This window comes from Cariama cristata, unplaced genomic scaffold (genome assembly GCF_000690535.1).
Source record: "Cariama cristata isolate BGI_N322 unplaced genomic scaffold, ASM69053v1 scaffold23366, whole genome shotgun sequence".
Classification (NCBI taxonomy): Eukaryota; Metazoa; Chordata; class Aves; order Cariamiformes; family Cariamidae; genus Cariama; species Cariama cristata.
In genome coordinates, this window is record NW_009623019.1 from 8,302 (window position 1) to 34,155 (window position 25,854).

Below are 25,854 nucleotides of genomic sequence, written 5' to 3' on the forward strand. Positions count from 1 at the left end.
TCCCTGGCACCCAAGCACATTGCTGTGTTTCCTCAACTGGAAACAAATGAACAAAGAATCCAAATAGTCTGGTGAAAGGCTTATGAAAAAAAATAATTTCCACAGCCCTTTCCTGAGATGAATTCTTTCTTTCCTGCAAATCAGACAGCTCTTCACAGTAAAGGCTTCTCCCTTACCTATTCTCTGAATTGTTGCCTTCCCTCCAGCATACACAAGCCATCCATCTGGAGTTCTCCCACAGTCTTACTTTAAAAGGCTACTTCCATTTCTGTGGCATAATATCCCTTGTAGAGCTCTCAAAGGGCTACAAGCAAGACAGTCATCTCTTTGGAACTGTCTTAAACACAAAACACATCTATTTCATCTCTGCAAACTTGGGATTTCTTTGGGTTTTTTAAAGCATGACAAACAGTTGTAGTGTAAAGATGCCTTTTACTGCAGCAACAGAGGCATTTCATGATCTCAGCTAGTTTAAAGTGTCTTTGTTACTGATCTATGTGCATCACAGTTTAATATTATGTTTGATTATGGATTCCCAGACACCAAGTGGAAAAGACTGACAAAACTGCTAGAAGATTTCTAGACTTCTAATAGGTTACCTAAACCCAGCACAAGTCACCATTGCTAAAGCTGAGGCAAATATCTCTACTCATCTAGGAAAAATCACTCACTATTATCCAGCAATTATTTCCACATTGGAAGTCTTGCACCTTCAGCATTCTTTTAAGTGAGAGAACTTCATTTTCAACACTGAGTCTTATTGCTCTTCTCTGAAATAACATCTCCTCAACCTGTATTTATCATCTTATAGCATCCAAAATTGGGAACAGTACAGATGAGATCTCACAACAAGCACGGCACCAAGTAGAGCAGAATAATTACCTCCTGTGCCTCCCATCTGATGCTTTTGTTACTATTACCAGAACAGGTTTTGTTTTGGTATCACTGGATTTTAACTCTTAGTCTGATCTGCTGTAATATCCTGAATACTTCATTCCACTGACAATCTCATGTCCCTAACACTCAATCCATTTTTCTCTTGCAAGTTTTACAGGGGCAGTCTGTACCACCATCCAGATTATTAATGAAAACATTGTCTAAATTGGAAAACCTGATATCACACAGTGCTTTAACCAAGAAAATACTTCCCAAGTTTCCAATTAAGAACACCATGGAGGAAAAATTCTTCTTATTCATTGTTATGTAGCTTTAGTATATTAGAGAACCTTAAGAACAGCTTAAATGAGGTAAAACCTTCGCAGAAAAAAAAAAAGTTAAAATAAGACAGTATAAATCCAGGTTTAGTTTAGTCACCCTAATATGAAAAAAGGGACAAAAAATGGAGGTGGGAAATTAGAAGAGTCTTCCACAGGCCAAGGTCAGCAAGTTACTATTGACTGTTCATAAGCAAGTTAACTTCACCTTAGTAAGACAAGTCTGTAGTAGTAACTGATGTATTTACCTTACATACAGGGGTAACAGTATTAACTTCAAGTTGCCTTATCTACTAATATAAAATTGTCCAAATGCATTGTCAGACGTTAAAAGTCTGTTCAGTGTTTCTTTACATTTACAGCTATGTACAATGCAGGGCTTCTCAGCTGCTGCTGTCCCGTGAACTCCTCTAGAATTTAAAGAACACTTACATAAAAGTTCAGAAGTTTAACAAGCTGGCCAAGAGTTACCTGCAATACAGTTTAAAATTGAATTTAATATGAATAAAATTATGTACCAGCTATATAATCACTGGCTTCATACTGCTGTCCATTTACCCCTCTTATTTGCGCTGCTGTGCTTTTAGCTCTAGTTCTTCGAGGGGAGGCTGAGGAAAATACTGGGATTTACATTCAGACAGAACTGACTCCTCCTACATGGCACATTAGCAAATACTTAAGGTTAGAGGATACACTGTCTAGGACTCTTATAGGTAGCTTGTTAACCAGAATGGCTTTAAATGCTTTACAAAGTTCAAAACCAGTTTGATTTTATACTAGATACAAAATTATCCAGAAGAATGTTATGTCACTGTTTTCTTAATTTGGAGCTAGAACTGTCAACATTATTGCCTAAACATAAAGTGGTCAAGAAATATAAATTATAAGGGCATGAGAGCAGTACCACAGCATTACTTCAAAAGATTTTGTATTGATGTAATAAATGAAAAACGTTTAAGCAAGCTTCCCCACCCCCCTTGACAGTTTAATTTTTTTTTTATTGATCCAGCCTTGAATAATGCAGCTTATTTGGTAACAATGTCAGGCAAAAACAAGAGCAAGTGCCATTCTGCATTCCAGTATGGATCATTCAGTAAAGTTTTGCAATATATACATTTTATCCAGCTTCTGACACCATAGGTCATCATGCCAATGAAAATTTTTAACAATACAATAAAATCCTTCAAATGGAACTGTTTATGACTGTAATTCAAGAGACCAGACAATTTAATTTCTGAAATTTATACCACTCATGTCCATAATCATTTTACATTTCACACTTCATGCTCTCAAACATTACCCTAGAGAAGACTAAATCTTTTTGTCACATATACTACTAAAGACACTAGCCAGGTTTATAGAATTAGAGAAGACTACAATAAGATGTAAAATTTAGTAAGTAATAACTTAATGACATTTGCTGACTAAAACAATATTCAATCTACACTAATGTTTGATTCATTCAAATACAACAAGTATTTGGATGTTACATACTACCAATTTCATATACTTCCAGTGCAAAATAAGTGAGAATTTTTTTCCTGAGCATTTAGGAAATTAAAATCCTTTTTCTTTATAATTGATTGCAATCAATTTAAAATATACTCCGCATATACCTAGGCTTGTCAAGACTGTACAATTAAGACAGGCAAAAGTTTGTAGATATCAGAAGCCCAATCAGGAATCAGAAGGGTTATTGTACATCTCTAAACTTTGTCCCCATTTTTCAAGTCTAAGGATATAACAGGATTTTGACTTATACCAAAAAGTTCAGAAATTACATATTTTTTCCATTGACCAAACACTCCAAAATGTACAAACTGCATGCCTTCCAAAACAGAGAAACAGCCTCTATTAAACAAATTGTAATACATAATTCAACCTACTATTCCATAGTTAATGTAATGCCCAGTGAGCTGTGCCTCCAACAGACATAACAGAATAAAACTTTTAGGAATGTATTTTGGGCATTTTGTACGGAAGCTCCATTCCTTACAAGTTCATCTTTTTCTCAGTAGCTACAGACCATGAGTTTCTAATTCGATCTTCTCCTCTGTTTGCAAGATATCAGGTTCTACTGGAGGAACAGGTGGTCTGAGTATAATCTCTGGACCTCCACCATAGATTGACTGAAGAAAATTCCATGTTTCTTCAGATATTTGTCCAGAATCTGCACCTGAAAACATTTTTAAAATTTTAATTACTATTTAGAATAATTTTTTCATGATTTCTTTGACGTCCATAACAGATACAAAAAGAAAGAATATAGATTCAACTTTAAAACCCTAAGCTGAATTTGTGCTTTATCTTACACCAACTGCCAAACCCAATGACATATTTTATGTTAATTTTTTACTTCTTGAGTCTTACAACTACCTGCTCTAGATTATCCAGTACTTAACATACCTCAAGTATAAAACACATGAAGGTTCTATGATAAACATCTTATCTGATATTTATCAATCAAGCTGACAACCGGTAGCTCTTTGTACACAGGAAATGACAACTCACATTAATATAAGGACATGCAGTCCCATCAATTACACAGTCAAGTTCAAGGACTCAAGATTCTTGTTTCAAAGAAATTAATCTTGATAGTAAAGAATAAAAGTGAGAGAACCACAGTGAAATTCTCAGAACACCAGAGAGAAACCACTATTAGGACAGTAACAGACCCACTAATGCTCCTTGTATGTAGCACTGATGGGTCAGCCTGATTTCTTTTTGTTCACTATTAGTGTCTTTGCTTATGATTCCATTCCTCTGGTTAGAGGTCCCTCTCCTGCCTCAAGTCAGCATCAAACAACCATTTCAGATTTTCTGTAACCTTTTATAGTGGCAAAGGGCACGGGGGCATCAGCACATCGCCCCTCTAGGTTTTAACACAAGGATCCTGTCTGATACAGTTGAAGTAATTTCTTCATGCTAACCTAGGCAGACAAGACAAATAACCAGAATAAACCTCCTCTTCTTTAAGCAACTCATTAAAAGCCTGGCCCACAGCAAGTTTCCCCCAATATCCTTATTAGGTGCTATTAATCTGTCTTGTTAAGCCTAATTTCAGCACTCTCCTACTTAAAAAACAAACAAACAAACAAACAAAACCCACAGCACCCTAACAAGGGGACTTCTCCCCCTGCCTCCTATACTTTGTCCTCATCACCTGCTCCAGTGGGCCTACTACTGTACTTTGTGTATAAAGAAAATCTCCACAGAGGAAGGATACAAAGAGCTGCACGTTTGTTTACCTACACTAACTCACCCATGCAAAGCTTCATCTGGAAGTCATGATGCAGATGCTATGACGGTACTAATGATGTTATGCTTCAGTTTTACTCATTTAGGTTCAGATTCTCAAAAAACAACTCCATCTCTGTAGGCACAGGAGTACATCTTCACTCCCTTATCCAGATACCAGCTCTTCCAATGGTCAGGTTTAACTTAACAGGTGCCATGAACTAATGTACTGGGATCAGGACCACTGGATCACAGAAATATGTAATACTGTACACTATTTAGTAGCGCTCCCACCTCTTCTCTCATTACTTGAGATGAATTTTCCACAGCTTATTTGTCTTCATTTCTATCCAAGTTCTAATTCAAATCAATGTAGCTGAAGGTAAGTCAGCAACTGGCTAATTTGGTATTAATTATTGATTCTAAAAGTTTTGGTTTTTTTTTTTTGCTACACGTGAGTCAGATGCTTTATACCTTGTATTTGAATTCTACATTAGTGCTTAAATCATTAAAATGTACTGCAAAACTCATGACTGCAAGAACTCATTCTTTTTTAAATACAGTCTTGACATTTGACAATTGGTGAGGTTCATGCACGGCCTAGTGGCTTCCAGTAAACTGCCACTGGTAGGTCCACTGTATGCTGAGGCATTAAGTTAAATTGAGAAAAAATATAGTTAAATAAATGTTAATCTTAATGCTGCAATTTTTTTTTGAAGCTGAGCTACAATGAATTTAAATATTCATAGGAAGTCTAAAGTCTCCATAAAGCAGGCCATATTAGATTTTTTTTTTCTCTGTACCTATGAATTTCAAATAAATAGTATTAAGCATCTGACTGCAAAGAATAACAAAGAAATCTGTATCTTTGCATGCTAGAGAAGTTTTTGCAATGTACAGTGGCAAATAACTTGCAGAAAAGTGAGCAACAGCATTTACTTACAGTGGTTTATTTCCCTCCGTGAGAAGTAGCGCTCAATTCAAATTAGGTTTCAAGATTCAAATAATTACATACACATACATGACACAGTCTAAAAGCCAAGCATCTCCCAATTTATATTAAGAAAACTCAAATTAAGCCAAGTGATACAAAGTCAAAGGACATTTTTTTGCCATTTTAAAGTTACGCTGTACCTGCTTCTATACTCTCATCTGCAATCCGTCTATTACAGATGCTAATTCTTTATTTTAAGAATAAGCTGATCCCCCCAAAATAGGCAGAATACAGATTCACTAGGAACTGCCTTTTTACAATAACAGTTAAAAAAAGAATCCATAAATTTTCCAAACTTCAGCAAATACATCTTATGATGTATGAGTCCAAAACTGCAGCAATATTGGACACCTACCTTGTTTTAGCACAGCATTTCCACATTTTGTTACTGCAATCTTAGAGTTATCAATAGGACCAGGAGGATCTAGTGTGACAGAAAGATGATTGTAATTGGGAGAGCTGAAAACAAACAGCAGGTTGGACATTCTGTTTCCAAATGGAAGGAGAAATAGCTTGTTTGTTTACTGCTTGTTCTTTTACTGCTTAACAGTATGTTCCAAGTTGTTAAAAGCTAATCAGAATTTTAATTAACAGCAAGTTTTTCAAAGCATTCATGATTACAGTAAGTCTTCAAGCAATGTAAAACACAAATTAATCCTAATTCTAACCCTGAGCAAAGTTGTCCTAGAGCAGATCCAGACAAGATTGTAGAATATTTTATCAGCATTTCCATTTCAAAACTTTAGAGGCACCTAAAGTAGGTTAAAGTGATATTATTATAGTTGTTACTCAGTTATCTATGAGTCTAGGTTGTGACTGTGAGGTCACCTCTTCTCCAGAAGCTGTAGCATTATGTATCAGTTTGCAAAGCAAAATCCATCCCCTCCTTCTACTTAGATCTGATTTTCCTGCTCCTGCTAACAGCAAACCCCCTGCAAACAAACAACATTCTTTCTACAACTATCCTATTATCCATTCTTGTGAGTTATTTGACTATATTCTGTAATTTCCTTCCTGAGTATATTTGTAACCTATAAAACTTGTGTCTTAGAGAAGGCAACAAAAGCTCTTAAAACAAATATCTATCTGTTCTTCCTACAGCCTTCTACCAAAGCAGAAACAATTTGCTTAAACTACCACTACATGACAACAAAAAAGAAAAGATTACCCATATTTTGAAATGGAGCACAACTTACCACTGTCTTTACCCTTTACAAATCCTTCCCATTCTCTGAACCATTGCATACTGATGCAGTAGAATGTTGATGGAGATTCTTCTTCTTGGAATGCTCTATTAAGCTGAAAGAAAAAAGAATCTCTGTTTTTCTGCCTTTTTTTTCTTTAAACTACTGAATTCTTTTAACCACTGTAATTATTAACAATGTAATATTACACTGCTACAGGACAGTTTAAAGAACTACCAACCATCAGAACAGTAAACACCTGGTGAATTCCCAGGGTAAGATTTTGATGTAGTGGTAGCCTTCATATTAAAAGATGATATATTCTTTACTTGAGAATTTATTTATTTTTTCCTGAAACAGCAACAAGTTCTTCTTAAGCTCAGGTGCTTACCCATCAAACGCTACTGGGTAATTACTGTGAAGGCCAAACTTTCAAGTAGCAAAAGAAAGCAGAAAACTTATTTTTGCAAAATAAAGTAAAACAGTGTTATAAAAGATTTGCTCCATAATTTTATGGAAAGTTCTTAGTTTGAGGAACTGTATCTTCACCTATGTTTGTTTTTCCCCTAATACTTTGAACAGATGCCAGTATGATTCCAAGCAAGGCACGGTGAACTAATGCACTGGGACTTGTCATACTTTTCTTTGCTTCAGTTTTGAAAACATGAACTATTTTTTGTTCCTACTATTTTAATTAAAAAAAAAAAAAAAAGAAGAAAAAAATCACATCCTGGTTTTCTGAGTTTCTGTTGCAAGGCAATGTAAGTGACTATATAAATTACAAAAAACAGCTAAGTAAAAAGTCTCAGCAAAAAAAATTTTTTTAACACTAAGATATTTGGAACTTTAGCATTTTATGCTTTTTCAGACACTACAGATCTTTTCACAATTATTAAGAAACATGCAAAAAGTCACTTAAACCTTCAAAATCATTATCTTTTAGCTCTGTAATAATACAGCTATACATCTCCCTTGAAGCCATGAACCTAAAGCATCAACAAAACTTCTTAAGGTTTCAGATAGAATAAGTTTTGCAATCATTCCCTAAAGCAATCTTTATAGAAGATAACAGAATTTTCTGTCCGCTAACCAATAACAATACTTGCACAACAGTGTGCATATAATCATTGTTTATACTGGAAAGATACTGATCACTACAGCAAATGAAGTTGACTCAATGTTGTTAATAATAATTACTATCCAGTGGTAGTCCAGACTAAAGAAAAATCAATTACTAAGAAGTTCAAATAGCAGTTGAAACGTGGAAAAGCTGACACAATCACTGAAGTGTGGTTAAAGCACAGATAGGACTGAAAGAACAGCTGCAATTCTATTTTTTCCCTCTTATAAATTAAGATAGCAGAAATGGGACTCCAATTTCTCTGGATTTATTTTCACTGAAAACTTAAAAATACATTTTTTGTTTAAGAATTACAAAATAATTACTACTAGTTATTTTACCAGACTCATACACATAATCTTTAACTCATGGAAAATGTAGTAGCTGCTTGATATTAATTTTACAGATGCGTTACAATACTAAGGTATTTACTTCATACTGAATTACTTATGTTTGTTCACGTCTCTAATGATATTTTTAAAATTAGAACCAGAAATAAAAATTATGATTAACTTTTTGCTGACACAGTATTATTGCACTTAAACCTTATCAGATTGCACAGAACAGATCACTGGCAGCATATAAAGAACAACTGCTCACGTGGCTGCACTCCGTTTCCATACTATAAAAAAACCAATTTAACAAACACATTAAATATTTTCTCTAAGTACATTTTCATATAAACAGCTATCTGGGATATCACAAGGACGTTACCATTGCCAACAGGAAAGAAGGGATTCTGTGTAGGTATGCAGATATTCAATAAAGTCCATTTGCTACAGGAATCACCTATGCATTTCTGGTAACCCTTTGGGTCAAGTCATGAATATTAGGTGATGTCAAAAAGCATAATGAATAAATGTTTACTTTTTTACCCGAATAAACATTTCCAATTCATTTTTCCTTCTTTTTTCAATTCTTTCAGACTCTATTTGGCAGGTGTGACAAACATACAGATGGTTAACAGCTGGTCCTCCTCCATACCTGCAGTAAAAGTAAAAAACGATTAACCTTGTGGAAAAAACCATGTAAAAAGATCATGCACCTGTAGACATCGCAAGTGTCAACTTCTTATAATATGTAACAAGTCTGATACATGCCAGTCACACTGATCCATAAATGCCATCATTTATTTTCCTAGTAATATTCTGTACTCCATCCTAAGACATAACCATCTTCCAAGTTCTGACTGCGTATAGGCCAGTACAAACCCTTTCAAACTCTGCCGTATCACATACTTCAAAAGGCGTTACTATGAAAGGGAAGAATATGTCAGTGAGCAAGTATTCTGTTACATAGACACCATGTGTGATTTTATTAAAGGCCTCTAGGAAACAGCTTATGGAAATGTTCCAGCCAGTTTTATCTTAAACATGTTCCTCCATTCCACTGCAGGCTCTTCATCAATTTGCCACCTCCTTGATGCCAGCTTCTAAACTTGTTTATTGTTTTGTTCTTAAAAAGTTATTCTCCATGACCCTCCTCTCCACATTTTCCTTGTGTGAAACTGAAGTCTGTAGGGGCACTTTTACTGAGAAGCACATGAGATAGATAGATAGATAGATAGAGATACATGTGTGTGTGTATAAATAAATATATATATATGTATGTATCATTATGAACATGGGCAGCATTTGCTAGCCTGGAAACTACAAGCTTGATAAAGAAAATATTCTTGAATGCATCTCTTCAGGCTGCTAGTCATTTACTACAACAGAAAGGTCAGGTTAAAATACACAATGTTTCTCTTCTAAAACGTCAGATTTTATTCCGAAAATCGTACATTAAATGACATAGAGTGCTTTCACATATAGCAACATGAATTAAAGTTCAAAATATGAAAGTTCTTAAGCAAGAGTAAAAAATAACTATGTTTACTTAGTAAATAACATTAAACAAAAATCTGCCACAAAAGGCATTGTCATTTTTTTTTCCCCTTTTCAGACTTGTATGTTTGTGAGTCCATAAAAATAATCTGGGATGCGATTTTTTTCCCCAAATACAGAAGTATTGTATTTTAACTGAAAATTAAAGCATTATTTCAGTACAACAGCACTTGTACATACAAGTTTTTTGGTATATATTCAACCTTCCCAACTTAACAAAGACGTATGTTTCATAAAATGGTCACCCACCACTTAAATTAGACCTCTGAAGATGACACTTTCTCTTTAAATTCACAATTCACAAGTTTTCAATTGAAACAGGTCACATTTGGATTATACTATATTATCTTGATGCAAGTCTGACCCTGAAGTATTTGGAATTGAACAGGAGTAGTGCCATGTGAGCAGCAAAATAAATGCATTTGGGACATGGACTGGCAATTGGCATCCTAGACAAATACCCCTTTTCCTTAATACTATCTCAATAAAAGTCAGCTTCCACCATATTTGGCTTCCTCACCCTAAATTCTCACCCACTGCAGCCATGGCACTCTCCTGTAATTCCCAGATAACAGCAAGACAAAAAGCAAAACATGGTTGCTTCAGAGCTACTCTGTGTTGAAGCATGCATGTGGCAGTCAGGAAGCCAGACAGAAGAGAAAAATGGTTAGCAGTAACAATTCATACCTCTTTTCTACCTAGTAGATTACTCTCAAAATCTGGAGGACCCTATCATCTCTGGGACTTGTACCTTTCTGTGGAATGATTGAAGTTTGACATCTTGTTAAAAAAGTTTATAGAGAAGGGAAATTAATGAGGTTAAAAACATTTTCCTTCAGATTTAACAAATATTTCTGCATACAGAAAACGGATAATGCCTTTGTCGGCTGGAAGAAGAATTCAGTACATCTAGGAAAGTGGAAATAAGCTGGAAATAGTATTGCTTCTATTTGTCACTTGTATCCATTGAAACTTTAAAACAACAAAACAAACCCTGACCCTTTAGCTATAGTGCTTAGATGGCAGGAAATTATCAGCTAAAAATATTTAATGCAAGTGCAATACAGAGTCCTTAAGGTCATCAGCAAAGCTCTTCTGCAGCTTGTTGTTACTTTAAAAGGAAACACATCTTGCAAGAATCCCTCCTTTATAAGCAAGCACTTAAACCTGACCTACATTAAAAAGTGTGGAGTAGTTATACAGAACACGCAGATATAAGTTATTTTGAAGCAGTACTGGCAGCTGAGGCTATGGATTCAAAGCCAAGATAAAAGAAAATCTGTCTCCAGCCAACAAGAGAACAGGAAGCTGATACAGAGAGCTCTTTCAAAATACCTCTTGCAAAGTGTACTTCTGCTGACCTACTTTGTGTCATTTTGTACATACCATACATGTTTATTAGTTTAATACTCAAGTATTGTCTCAGTAACACACTACTTTATGTAGGCTTTTAGCATTACTTTGCACAAACAAATTATATAAATCAGCTGTTTGCAATCCCTTCATTTAGCTTTGTGCCTAGAGTATATATATATATTTTTCTGAGCCACTAGTTCTAAAGTCTGGTGTTGCTGCTTGGCACATACTTGCTCTCAAACTGTATCACTGGATTTTTTCCAGTTACAGTACAAAACTTACCTGCTATACAGATTATCCCATATATTTTGAGGTAGCATTACAACTAGGTCCTCTATGAAGTTAGCTTTGTGTGGAGGAACACCTGTAGAAGCAACAACAACAAAGAGACTTGTGGATTTTATTGGAGGTCGGGACTATGTTAGAGGTCTTTAAATAAATAAAAAAATACCACCTTTCAATTAATTCAGAGAAGTCATATGAAACAAGTTTACCACAGTATAACCTATTACTGTATTTAAAGAGACCACTCTACTTTTACTCCTTTATGAGACTGAAAAGATTATAAAAGCAGAAGCAATCTACATGAAAGATTAAAGGGCTCGAATCCTTTTTAGATACTGATTGCAAAATGCATCTTAGGGTATACAATTAAAATGTTCAAGAGTGGTTAAATATTTTGTTTATGCATGTAAGCATATTAGCACTGTCTATTCAAAATTCATTTATTTGCTGTAGACCTTTTTGAATTACTTCAAACAACATGAATGCCTCAAAGCAGCAAAATTTTGAGGGAGGCAGAAATAGAGGGGCTTGCAGAATTAGAAGCGTTCAGTTGAAGAACATGGTAAGCAGCAATGTGATATGCAGGAATTCTTTCGAATAGAGAAAACCTAGTAGTTTGGGCACTCTTACAACAAGTCATCTGCTGTAACCCTGTAAAAGGAAAGCCATAGCCACAGGGGCTCACATGTACACACTCTGCAAATTGCTACAGGGGCACAATATTCCTATGTTAAAAGTTTGGTTCAGCAACAGAGGCAGCACCTCTAACTGCTAATCTAATACAGCTATAGTTTTTATTAGCACATCGGTAAAAGAACACCACATAGTAATGATTTCTTGCAATGTTGGCACTCAAAAATGGGTATTTCCCCAAGTATGTTTTGCTTAATGTAATCCTCTCATTTTTATTAACATTTAGCACAAAGTAAAATTTTTATGCTGCTATACCGAATATACAGAATTACTACTCTATTTTCACAATGCTATGCACTGGATACTCTGCATCAGAACAAGAAACTGGTCTGCAGGTTTCAAATCCTGTTGCTCCTAGCACATAGCTGAGAAAAAGATTTTAGCTTTGCAGACCAAAGTATTAAGGATGGTGATAAAGTAATAGGATTTTTAAAAATGGGAATATACATGGTTAGGAAGCAAGCAGATAAGCCAAACTGTTCCTCTTTAAGAATCAAGAGAGCTTATAAACAAAATCAAACGTGCAAAGAAAAAAAAAAAATTAGGAGAACTTCACACAGTATCACTTCCAACTAGTCAGCTACTAAAATGAAAGAAATAATTTACTTAGAAGTTATAGTCTTAATTTACCTAAGAAGTTATAATATGAAGTTACTATATTCAAATTCCTTAACTAAAACAGTGTACATCCCTGTATAGCTACAAGTCGACAGACAAATTCTTTTTAAATGATACTCAGTTACAGACTCACCTCCATGCATACAGAGAAAGTCATTATTTGAAATTGGTCCTGGCTCTGCAAAAGTCTTGAATTTATTTAACCACTGCCTGGAAACATAGAACTGCAGAAGACTTGGTTCCATCATATTCAGTAGACGTGATATTCTCCGCCTCTCTCTCTGTGCTTCTTCACTGCTCTTTCTATTATCGAAATAGAAATCATTAAATAAACATATATCCTTGTGTACAGTGCAGGTAATTTACTTTGTGAAAAGAAAACTGTACTTGCAAGTAGATTACCTGGGCTGTGTCTATACTTCAAAGTGGTACTAGCATGAAGTAGTTGACTTAGCATGTTAAAAAACTTGCACCTTTTATGCACAGCCAGAGCCACCATCTAAACGTGTGGCAAGAACCTAGACTGTCACATTACAGAACCATGTGTCACAAGAGTCAGTACAGAGCAGGAAGGGCAGCAAAGACTACTTGCTCTGTTAAACCTATGCTTGTCCTTAGTTCTGACAGGCCATGGCACAGGTGTTACCGCGCTTACAAGAAAACTTTTGCCTGCTTAGTTCAACAACTCAAAGACCCCTGCCAGTTCCCATTCAACCTCACAGCCCAAGAAAACAAACAGTTGGACTGCAACAGAGACAGCAGACTATAATTTAGAGGTGATTCCTGTCACAGGAGAAGGAGGTACAGCTCTACCCACCTGCCCATTTCCTCTATGCAGCTTTTGAGCCAAAGCTTTGCAAGGTGTATTCCTTGGGCAGATGTTCCTTACTTACCTTCAGAAGTAAGGTTGAACAGTAAGTAGGCCGGGTAATTCCCCTACTTTTCCTGTATCCCCCTACTTTTCTCATTGAGGTTGTTGCTGCTGTCCAACTGAAAGTATCTCTGCTCTCTTGTTTTTAGATTGAATAGAATCTCTCTTCTCCAAAAGCAGATTTGAACCATTCATTCCATCCTCCAAAACTCTCACCTGAAACTTGACTCAGCATCACACAAAAGCTGGGCCACCTCAGTTAATTTACGGAGTCAAAGTTGACTCAAATAGCTGATAGAAAAGCTTCACGTAGACCCAACGGCTATAGCAACAAGGCTATTTATAGTACAGCAAAACAAGACTAAGAGTATGAAAAACCAAATGCTATGAACTCAATTAAAATACATTACCTGTTTAAATCCAGATCAAAATTACTTAACAAAAACCTTTAAAGTCTGAAAATGAAAGTCAAATAGGTAAATTCACTTTCCAGCTGTAATTTACAAGTGTATACATATCTCCACTAAGCTTTCTAAAATGCACTGGAAGAACATCTATTTTGTGTGTGTGGTAGTGTTTTGTGGGTATATTCTTTTTTAAAACCAAGTTTTATGAATGCTATTCTTTTGTTACTTATTTTAATACATTTGCCCACAATCAGGTACAGTGTTCTTTCCTGGCAACACAGCATGACTTCCACATTCCTTTTAAAAGACCTACTGAGCCACTCACAGGCTTAGCTCAGACAGTGGCGAGTACAAGTGCTCCTAATGAAAGTCAAAACATTCTCAGAACACATCTCTTCTCTTGTGCAACTCTGACACAACCTATTTCGTGGTCAACTTTTAGCGTAAATTTGATCTTAGTACCAGAAATTTAGAATTTGAAAATTAAGTTGCTTTTATTATTTCAAGGACAAAAATTCCTTAGACTGAAGGTGATAATAATACAACTTCTCACCTTTCATTTCAACTTTCACGAAAAGACCACTGACACGGAATTCACGGACTCTTCACACAACCAATATGATCAGAAGAAAGCCAACTTTATTATGCTCAAAGCGCATCTTATATTATGTTTTCTACTTCTGTACACTCTTTTGCTCAAGCTCTAATTGGCTACAAATACCATCCACGCGACTATCACGCTTCTTAGAAATGATGCGGATAGGTGCTTCTGCTATGCATAGCTTCTACGTAAATTAGACACAGGTTCTTTGTCTAGCACACAAGCTCTTTGTCTCACCTTGTTACTAAGACTCCATTTCTTAATTTTATCTATCTCCTGTTCCACAAGTATCCATCGCTTGTTCCACAAGCTTGCTTCTTTGTATAACTCTCTGCATTCTTCCAACATCTTGTTACATTCTCAAAATGTCCTCCAGCTTATTGCTAACATAAAGTGATCCTACATGTGTTCAGATAGTCAGGTAGTCCATATTCAATGTGTTTGGGCTGCTCACAATATGTCCCTTGTCTTCCAGATATCCCACAGACCACCCTATAAATTTCCTAAAATTAAATTACAACACAGTAAAACCTCTCTTGTTCCACATCCCACCTGTTAAAGATCTTCCACAATTCCCTTTAGAGCTCTAACAGATAAGAGTCTGTGTGCAAAACCTCCCTTTGTGCAGAATTCCTTTCCAGTAATTGAAAACGAGGTACTTGGTGGCCAGTTCTAACAGCTGCTTCAAGCTCTCTTTCTAGTCATCTTACTATGCTTTATTTATGCAGATTTAAGTTCCATATATGTTTTAGCAGAGACAGAACAAGTGTCAAGGACATAACTGGAGGATTAAATCTCTCTTCAGCGCAGGCTTTTCCGGTTGGTCACATTCTTCCATTATAATTCTTGTGGGGCAGCTAATTTCTGAAAGTTGCCAAACTGCTTAAAAAGTTATTTACATACCTGACTTACATGAGTATGACTGTACTTTTCATTTCTTACCTGTAGAACAGAACATAGGCTTCTGCATTTTGCACTGTGGATTCTGATACTTCTGTGACGCTCTGGTCATCAAATTCATACCACAAATTATTTAAATTGTTGCGACAATAGGCTATATAATGTCCACCTAGAGTGTTAGAAGCAAGAGTTGTTAAAAAGTGTCCAGAGTTGCCCATTTTTCTATGCAATACATGAAAAGGAAGTAAGTCCAAAAAAACCCAAGTCTTAAATGGGATAAATATCAAGTCATTAGCACACATGACCTGGATATTAACTTCTCTCAAACTCAGGATCAGCTTTCTTTTTCTGAGTTTCTATCAGCTAGTGGAAAGTTGGACACTGCCTTCAGCATATTCTTCAACTTGTCAAGCAGTTTGTTGTCTAATGCATTCCTGAGCCATGATATTTAAATTAGAGTAAGACTGTCTGAACAATCTACTCCAATCAGTTTCCACAATGAACTCTTTTCAAGTCTTTGTATGCTTTATAATAGAAATTAGCATAGATGTGTAATGGTTACATGGTATCAAGACCATACCTAACTGTGTTTTGAAGACTATTCATGATATATTTTAAATTATTAAATACATATTCAACTGCCAGTAATTAAATAATCAAATATCTGCTAAACTGATCACAAGAAGCATCATTCAGCAAGCACTAAATGGAAGATGAAAAGCATCCAGAAAAAATGGAAACTATTTCATCTAAACAATGGATACCTCAAGTTTGGGCAGTATGAGGGGGTGGGTAACTTCTGTAAAAAAAAATCTATGAAGTTTCTGGCTTCAAACTTTTCATTCTCCTATCTTCCAAATCTTATAAATCCTGAAAGCACCTACACAGAAACAAGCTTGACTTATAGCAATAGGATGTTTATTCAGCTACTCATCACTACCCATAAATAGCAGTTACTGCCTGTTTTGGGGTTAAGTGGCGGCGATCATCCAATAGAACATCTTTTAGAAAAATTACTGGCATCTTTGTGGTGCTTTGTGAACTCTTTCCAAAAAAGTAAGGCATACAAAGCATCAAAACTCTAGACAAACAGCAGCTGTGTAGAACAGCCCATCAACTGGTTATCCACTGGCATATAACATTGTACATTTATACTGTTCATTTTCAATACTGCATATAGGTTTTTTACTTAATATTCCAGGATCTGTTAATTTTTTTCCATCTACAATTTTATTTAGGTATGCCATACAATTTCAAAGATGTGCCAACTCTTTAAGAGCAAGCCACCTTATGGTTCAATGTAAAAATCACAGTATTTATCTTTCACATTATAATTACCAATGCTTACCTATTTACCCTTCAGTACATGGGATATCATCCTTAAACAGAAGTGCTGATGTGAATACCAACTGCAAAGACAAAACAATCAACCTCATACTTACTGCTGGCAGTTCCATGATGGCAGATGACAGATAGGAGATCATAAGTCATGATTTGAGCTGGACTGTCCTTCGCAAGGAAAGGCTGAAGATCAAGGCCTTCCAAGGGAAAGGACACATGGGTCCCAATTTTTGTGGAAAACATAAGTTCATGTCTAAATCTTTTGAGATGAATGCACAGTATCTGTAAGAAGAATCGACAGATTCACTCAGGAACTATACATGCTACTACTATTTGATATTTAATAACTACACTGTGTATGCCATCTTTTCCTTTCAACATCCCCAAAGAATCAATTTTGTCTCTGGCCTGAGGCAACTATCACAAGCTCTGTTTTCCACTGTCTTGTTTTTGTTTGTGGGTTGTGAGGTTTTTTTTGTTTTGGTTCGTGTTTTTTTTGTTTGTGGGTTTTTTGGGTTTTGTTTTTTTAAATCAATTGCAGCTCAAGGAGTTAGAAATGAATTTGTAATTATCAAAGACTTACTGACACTATAAAAAAACACAGTCCTGAATGGTTACTAACACTGATGCAGCAATGAACAGCATACCTTTTCTCTTCCTCAATGCACCTATTGCACAATCTTGCCACAAGGGACATTAATTCTTCCCGATTACTGCAGCCATAAACTCACATTTTGAAGTGTAAGACTGGATTACGTTTTAACATAAAGTTATAAGCATTACTTATAGAAAAGATTTCCAGTTTGGCTGTGGTATTTAATTCTATGATTTACAGTATAAGCAAGTTCTGCAGGCTGACAGTAACAACATAAACCCCCCTCCATCCTTCTAACTTAACTTTTCATGTACAAGGTTCACTTTCTTACATGGTGAATAATCTAATGTTCTCACGTTCTTAAAACAAATGCCAATATGAAGATACGCTTTGATCATATAACTTTATAAACACAAGTTACTCCATGCAACTCATTAGCCTTACCACATTCCTAATCATGCAGAAAAAGTGCTTTAAAGTGCATGTGGTAACAGTACCTCAGGAAATTTTTGCACTTTGCAGAATTTCACTCCATTTCTTAACCTAAGCAAAGAAAAATAAAACAAAACCAAACCACCACTACTTAGTTATGAAAAAGTTTTGGTTTATTGTACTATATCACCAAAAGTCTAAGCTGAACGTTACATTAGTAAACCCAAAAAATTTCTGGAATGTACACTAGACACAGAGTAGCCAAAATGATACAAACAATGACGCTTCAGAAGAAAAGACAATCTGTACTGCTGAAAAATTCAAAGCAGCAAGTACAGATAGTCAAGTTCCATCAAGCTAACAGTTTCTCTTAGCATAAATGAAAGAACTTCAAGCTTCATGAAAGCTGATTATTCAGCAAAAGAGAAAAAAGAAACCAACTAAGTTTATTTTTAAGAAATTAACGATAGCAGATCACCAGTTATAGAGCAAGGAATAACACTCCTTTTCCATAAAGGGCTTCAAGCAGTCTTCAGACCACTTTGTTTCTTGGTTCTTTAGTATTTAAAGCTGTAATATATTTATTTATTTTTAACACACTGAAGTGACCTACTGTGTATGAATGAAAACCTGCTAGTAATATAGAGGGCTAAAAGCTTTTATTTTATCAATCAAAAACGATTTAGAAAGGTCTAAAATTGTAAGGAACATGAAAAAGAATTAAGCGCATTTGGTTTGCAACATGGTACAGTGAGCCAAGGCTTCCTGACTCCTGTACCTTCGTAATACTAAATTTCTGACAGTCAGAACACAAGGTAGAATTCAAAAGATTAATAGTACTGCAACATAGCCAACAGAAATAAATGCCTCTTGACTAACAGAAGCATTAAAGCACTCAAATTAAGTTAAAACAAATAAAGGTAAAAGCCAGCTTACTTTTTACACCTTCCACAGCTGTACATATTATCACCTGCAAATATCAGGGAGAAGAAAAACAGCTATTATTCTCTAAATTCAAATAGTTATACTTCAAGTACATATATTTGATAGATAACAGTTTCAAGGGAATTTATCTTTAGGTTGCATTCAATATTTACCAGTCGTAAGAGCGTTGACATAGCCACTAAACTGAAAGGTTTTTAGGTTTTATGCTTTCAACTATGAAGCAGTACAGCATAATCTGAGGAGACAATGCTATATAATTTTAAAAGGAAATAATTTACTAAATCCAAATTAAGGTTATGAGAATAAGTATTAATAAAATGTTTTCTGAAATTTTTATGAGCCTTCAGTTGATACCATTTCATTGAACCAAATTCAGATTTACTTGACATTTATAAAGCAGCTTTCACGGGCATTTCTTGTCTCAAATATTCAGTTGCATGAGAAGCTTACCTTTTTGAAATGAACGATCCCATAAGAGCAAGGAATGAGACTATTACAGTCTAACAGGTGGCCTTTGCTTAATTGTGTGAAGCTAAGAAGATATTAATCATCTTATTGTGACAGAAGGAAAAAAAAAATAGAAGAAACATGTTCATGTAATTAACCTCTTACCCTTGAGTTCATCTCTGGCGAAAAAGGCAGCAAGACAATCTTGTAAGGTTACAACTGGACCCCAAAACCAGCTAGGAACACATGAGACAACAAACCTGAAACATCATTGACAGAAAAGAAAGAAAACCAACAAATGTTCTGCCAGAAGAGCAGAAACTAGAATTTCAAAATAGATAAATAAATAAAACAAAGTAAATATTATTTACCTTTTGAAATATTCCATAAAAAAAGCTATCCATCCCTGGGGGGCATATGCTTCTCCACATGACCCTGCCTTGACTAGAGATGTCTGATGACTTGCAGAATGGAGTTTAGCAAGATCTTCCTTACCTGGAATAGGCAAGGACAGATCTTGAAAGGTTTCCAGGGTTATAGACAGCTAAAGAGAAGAAAAAAAAACAGAAACAAAATAGAGTTAAGCTTGAAGAGAAACAGCAATTAAATTGAATTCTGTAAAGTTTACCAGTAACTACTAAGTTACTGTATAGTTGAAAACTCCACTAGGTAGCAAATTAATTGTAAATAAGAAGATGTAAAAATTTATTTCCTAAAAAAGAGGAAGAAAAAAATAACATTTTTAGAGTGAACTTGCACATTATTATCACTGAAACTTTTTAAAGTCGTTATTAATTATTTGTCTTCCTACTAGTCACACAAAGCACTATGATTTTTGCCTCAGGGTCCTGTTATACAAGCTAGTTTCAGAAAGCTTCAGCCCACTGTTTTGACAGGATTTTACTTTGACATAAGCTTGACCTGATGTAACTGGATCCACTGCAGAAGAGATCCAGCTGTGCACTTTCTTGCTGCCATGCTGGATTTAATTATCACATAGTCAAACATCAAGCAAACTTTAAAAATTCTTATTTGTTTTTTGAACTTGCTCTCCAGATTACCCTGAGGTCTCAGTATTCTTAGATCTAAAACAAGGGAAGCAATGAGGGCATGCAACTGCATCAGGGTTAGGTTTAAACCTTATGTTGAGAACCTTGTCCCCAATACAAAGATTTGGATATCCAATATTTCATACTACTGGTTTGAAACTAAAGTGGTCCACTAGACATATTTAGATAATTGACATTTTTTAAATGATCACGTGTGCTGTTTTAAGTAATTCTATGAGAAAATACACAGAAAAAAAAAAATCAACTGCTCCTATGCTGCACCAACTCTTGCAGTAGAGGACAACTTCAGAAAGCAGTTAATGATTCATATCACCTGTAAAAGTAAGTGTCTTTACTTGGATTTTTTGAAAGACATGAATTTTCTGAGCCTCAGTCTACTGATAAGACTGTTACAGCAGTATGATTAGATTACTGTCTTTTACTTTTCTTGTAACATTATGTATCTGAGAACTTACAACAGTAGCAGGTATGCATTGGGATATTCAGAATGTTACTGAAAAGTAATGATATGTAAGTGAAGTTGAAGAGTAAGCCTCTTTCTCCATCCTTGCTGTAAACCAATTATCAATATGTTATTTTTCAGCTCTGAGTAAAAATCCAGCTCAATGAATGCATGCTAGTCTAAACAAAGTGCTGGTAGTAGCTGTTATTACTATTTGAGTGAGCAAATATGAAACAACCTAGCCTTCTGAGGAAATCTGCCACAAAAGAATAAAGTTACCAGACAATGACTGTATTCATAAAGCCCTAAGTATTTGTACTGGGGGGAAAAAACCATATTAGAAGCTAGAACTTCCTCTCACTCACCCGATCACAAGTCAAGCACTGTACTGAGCTTATTATAGTCCCATCAAATATATCAGAGATAACACTCTTGTACTTCTTGCGCTTCTTCCTCTTTGGTGATGATACAGTTGAAACTAAAATGACAAAAATAAAGTGCTGAAAGTAAATCAAGATACAGTGGATTCTGATTTCCTTCAACTTTGCATAATATAATTAGAGATCACATATATTTTAGATTAAATTATGAGCCAAGCTCTGATTTCTTTTTCCTAAATATTTCTTAGAAATTACACAACCAGATTACTGCTAGTACTAGGCAATCATATAAGGTTCTCAAGCAGCTTATGGGGGACAAACACCAGAAAATTTTGCCTCTGTTTAAGTAAAACTCAAACTGTCAGTCTTGAAATCTACAGCATACTGCTATGATATTCATCTTGGCAGGAATCCCCCAAAGTACAAACTTAAAAAGGCACTTTCTTTCTGATATTCAATTTGATCATATCTTTGCAGGACGTTTTGACCATGTTGGGCTGAAGCGCTCATACACAAGCTTATTGTATCACAACACTGGTGACAGTGGGTTGAAGTAGACTACATGTACTACTAGAGTCCAGGCTAACAGCAGCTTATTAAAAAACAAAACAAAAAACCAAACAAAAAACCCTCCAAGCCAATAACATGTTTTCCCCATCCAAATCCACTACTAATTAGGTAAACACACCAGAGTAGTGTCTTGGGCTCTACTGATTACTGGAATGGTAGGCTAAAATGGTAGGCTCCTCTGTACAGAAAGAGTTTGCCCATAAGCAAGTACTCTTGCCTCTTTACTGTCCAGCAGTATTATATATTGTCTCTGTATCATCCCATACCTAGAAAGATGTCAAAAATAATTAAACAACCTGAATTCAAAAGTATCTCCATAAGAAGGAAAGGCTGCTAGAAGTAATATGAAAACCTCTCTTTTTCACAATGCATCAGATATTTTATCATGGATGCAAACTGCCTCATACAGCCTTTTGCCCAGAATTCTCTATGGTTCCTTTCAATCACTTACTTTGTCACTAAACTGCTTTAAGAATGTTCTAAAGTCTTTATTTATTAGTGATATGGAAGATATGCTGTATTTACCCACACTAACAAACAGCAGGAAGAAATGGAAGATGCTGACAAGCAGGGACATCTTAGAATTGTGGCACCAAATAGACACCATGTGCTTTTAGCAAGGGGGAGATGGAAGAGAAGAAGGGAATAGGTGTGTTGTAATTAACTATTAGCCCCCAGACACAAGGCCTAGCACACTAGGGAATTCCCCTAGCATTATGGGGAATTAAAAACAAACAAACAAAAACAAAACAAAAAAGAAACCACAACAACTTGTGAGCTTGCAAATGGCTGCAACACTTCTCCCCTAGTCAGTTCTACTGCATATATATCTGTTCCCTCAATACTCAATAAAGACAACCAAGAGTTAAATTATGAGGAAGTGACAAAAATCAGTAGTCTAGATTGGGAGAGACCTTTGGACATCATCTGATACAGTCTCTGTCCAAAGCAGCTCTAGTTGAACTTTGGAATATCCATGTCCAAGAACCTTGGAGTACCTCTGGATTCTCACCTCTATTCCAGTATTCAACCACTCATTGGAAAGATTTTTTTCCCTTTCATCTAAGAGAAATTTTCCTTTCGCAACTTGTTTCCATTTTTATTTGCTGCATGGCTTCAAGAAAAGTCTGGTTCTGCCTCCTCTATAACCACATATATGCTGCTGATGACAGCAACAGTTCCCCTTTAGCCTTTCCTTCTCCAGGTTGAACAAACCCAGTGCTCTCAGCCTCTCCTTGTACATAACAGCCTCCAGCCACCTAGTACCTCTGGTAGAGTCACTTCAGTTTGTCTAAAATGCTTGTGTAATGGTGAAGCCAAAACTGGAGACAGCAGTACAGATGTAGTGTCAAAACTGTTGAGTGAATGAACCAAGGGGGGTCAATGATTTAAGTCCATTAAATTGCTGTCATTCAACATCAATGCTAAAGCATTGAAAGAATAACATGAACATCTTCAGAACTTATCCTAGGTAACCTCTTGAATGAAAGAGGATCACATATTAAAGTTGTGGGAATTTTTGGTTTGGTTTGGTTTAACGCTAGCCTTAAAAGCATGTTCCAAAAGACAAGCTTTTATCAAAATAGTCTACTATTTCCCAAAGTAATGGGAAAAGAAAAATTCTATATTGTTCCTTGTGCCCTAAAGCTGCACTGTCTTGTATCTAAAGGCAATAAAAGTCTAAACATTCTGAACGCTGATAAACACATCATACTGTGGAAAGTGCCAAGAGAAATACTCTACACCGCAGAGACAGTAACAATCAGAAAGCAGCTGGCATTTACAAGTCTATCTACAGTATAGGTACACATGGTTTGTTAAACCTTAACAGACCAAAATGTTGACTTACCGAACTTCTGCTGAAGAACCAATGTGCTTGTTCTCTGAAAAGCATTACCTTTCTGAGGGTACTAACTTCTCACGTTTCCCCTCTCTCCAAAACAGTACAATTGAGAAAGTTGTCTAAAAATATTATTCCATCCTGCCAAAGCAGAGGCAAATACTATCCATGCTCCAAAAGAATCAGAACTTTACAGAAGTAAAGGGAGTCTTATTGTATGTCCAGCTTACATAATGCTCTGTCACCCCACTAGGGACAGGCGATAAAAAACCCTTAAGAACACCACTGCATTGCTATGAAAGACACAAGAAACAACAAAATGAAAACTGTAATACACAGCAATTCAGTACCAGGAGGGAGAAAATAAAGGGTCTATACCTTTTTTGTGGACTTGTGCCAGTGGAGAGCATGATGAGAATGACTTTGGAGGACTGTTTGATAAGCGTGTGTTCATCCCTTCATTTGATGATGGGGTTTGGGCTGCAGATATATCATTCATGTGGACATCATTGATGTACTCTGCAATTAATATTTGCATTATTTCCTAAATTCTACAAAAAAATTTACTGCAGAATGAACAGACACAATGGTCATACAATTTATTTAACCACATTGTCAGGTCACTGGACATTAAGGAATGAAGCACCATTTCAATTCAAATACCTTCTAAGTTAAGAAAAAACCCCAAAAAACCCCACTCTTCTAGGTTATCTGAAACCTTACCCAGTACAAATCTTGAGCTTTTCAATGGAATTCGAATTGAATTCAGAACACCTGGACTGAAAAAAATAAATTAAGAAGGTGCATTGTTTACAAGTAAATCTACTTACCCTATTTGACCTATACCTCTCTACTATATTCTACAACTCATTTCCACTCACACAGATATTCTGGCTAAGAATTTGACTACTTCAATTGCACATTAGTAATGTATTACCTGAGAATCTGCTGTGTATCTGTACTTTGACAGTTCCTTGATTATTTAAAAATTCAGTGGTCACTGAAGCAGTGTTTGTGTCTTTTTCCAAGTCCTCCATAGAATTTGAGCGTTTAAGCTTGTTGCTTGCAATTTTTTCTTTCTGCCAGTCTTTGGTGGCAACTGGGTTGATATCGTCATCCTGAATTAACATGGTTGTCTCTGCAGGATCCTCTAAGACAGGTTTGAAAATAGCATCATTTTCTGTTTTATCACAGGTACCACAGGATTCACAGGGCTGAAAGGCTACATCCGACTGGCTCTTGTCTTCTTCCATACTCTCTTCAATGCTCATAGGCTGGGCATCTTCCAGTTCTACAACTGGTTCTTTAAGTTCTTCATGAAGTAAATCCATTAGACAACGCAAAAATTCTTGTGCATCCTAGGATTTTAAACAGATTTTATAATATTATTCCATTCTATTTGGAAGATATTAAAGTCATATCAGGAAAAGATACAGATAACTAAACAAAAGCTACAGCTGGCTCTTAAAGAAGAATAAGGTAAATTCCTCTGTCCCAGGTCTAATGTTCAAAAGAAATTTCGTTTCCAGTCCACATAGTTGTTTCCTGCATCCATTTCTTGTATGTAACAAGTAATCTTATCATACAAGTTTCCTCCCAAACACTTCAATTCCCAAAAAGCTTATTTCAACAGCTTTAACAAAAGTACTGCCATAGCTTACATGAATGATAAATGTAACTCAAGCAACTACCAACAGTGTGGTCAGATTCCAGCTTTGCTGGTAATGGAACGCTCTAGGGACAGTTTTTTAAAATGTTATGCAGCATCTTCACCAAGCAACCACAGCCTTGCTTTCACTGGGCATGGAGGTACTTTATTAAAAAGTATTATTATGTACTTAGCCCATCTTTCCAATTGCATCATACTGTCAGCAAGATCTTAATTCTTTTTCTCAAGCCTGGACAAGATTCCTCAACTATCAGTGTTTCCACAAAGAGCTGTCAAGTATTACTACAAATCTAATCTACGTTTGGAAATATCTTGAAAGCCACCAAATTTCAACAATCCACACAGCAGCTTGGTGCCTGGCAATAGAGAATATCTAATAAAGCAAGCATGGGAGAAAACAATAGTCTCTTCTAGGCAACTACTACTGCTTCCATTTTCTTCTATTTTCCTTTTTGTATTTTGGCTGCTCATAATAATAATTTTTGCTGCTAAACATTCCCATTCATCATAGCAATTACTTATTAAGCTCACAACTACTGACTAGAAAACATTATTTTTCTTAAAAACCACAACCATCAGATTTGAGTTTTGGGTTTGGGTAACGAAAAAAAAAAAAAAATCTAACATGCTGATTTCCTGGTACTCCCCCTTTTACAAAAAAACAAAACCAAAAAAGACCCCCACAACACACATACAACACCACTGCCCCCCCCCCCCCCCCCCCCCCCCCCCACCCCCCCACCAACCACCAAAAACC

The 25,854-nt window shown here is 35.8% G+C and overlaps 1 protein-coding gene across 2 annotated transcripts in view; it reads right to left on the reverse strand.

Moving 5' to 3' along the window:
• Positions 1-2,613: 2,613 nt before the first annotated feature.
• Positions 2,614-25,854, reverse strand: part of USP33 (ubiquitin specific peptidase 33) — a 37,545-nt gene continuing 14,304 nt past the window's right edge. Inside the window, exons 9-23 of one of the 2 annotated variants that reach the window (XM_009702579.1) lie at positions 24,366-24,786; positions 23,807-23,947; positions 21,004-21,116; positions 19,498-19,670; positions 19,292-19,386; positions 18,671-18,704; positions 17,800-17,845; positions 16,809-16,989; positions 15,409-15,535; positions 12,721-12,890; positions 11,274-11,355; positions 8,625-8,733; positions 6,642-6,744; positions 5,801-5,869; positions 2,614-3,390 (exon numbers count right to left, since the gene is read on the reverse strand). In XM_009702579.1, coding sequence (XP_009700881.1) covers positions 3,233-3,390; positions 5,801-5,869; positions 6,642-6,744; positions 8,625-8,733; positions 11,274-11,355; positions 12,721-12,890; positions 15,409-15,535; positions 16,809-16,989; positions 17,800-17,845; positions 18,671-18,704; positions 19,292-19,386; positions 19,498-19,670; positions 21,004-21,116; positions 23,807-23,947; positions 24,366-24,786 — 2,022 coding nt within the window. In that variant the 3' untranslated portion in view covers positions 2,614-3,232. Of the gene's footprint in view, positions 3,391-5,800; positions 5,870-6,641; positions 6,745-8,612; positions 8,734-11,273; positions 11,356-12,720; positions 12,891-15,408; positions 15,536-16,808; positions 16,990-17,799; positions 17,846-18,670; positions 18,705-19,291; positions 19,387-19,497; positions 19,671-21,003; positions 21,117-23,806; positions 23,948-24,365; positions 24,787-25,854 lie in introns of those variants that run through there. The other variant, XM_009702580.1, reaches the window with a different exon arrangement.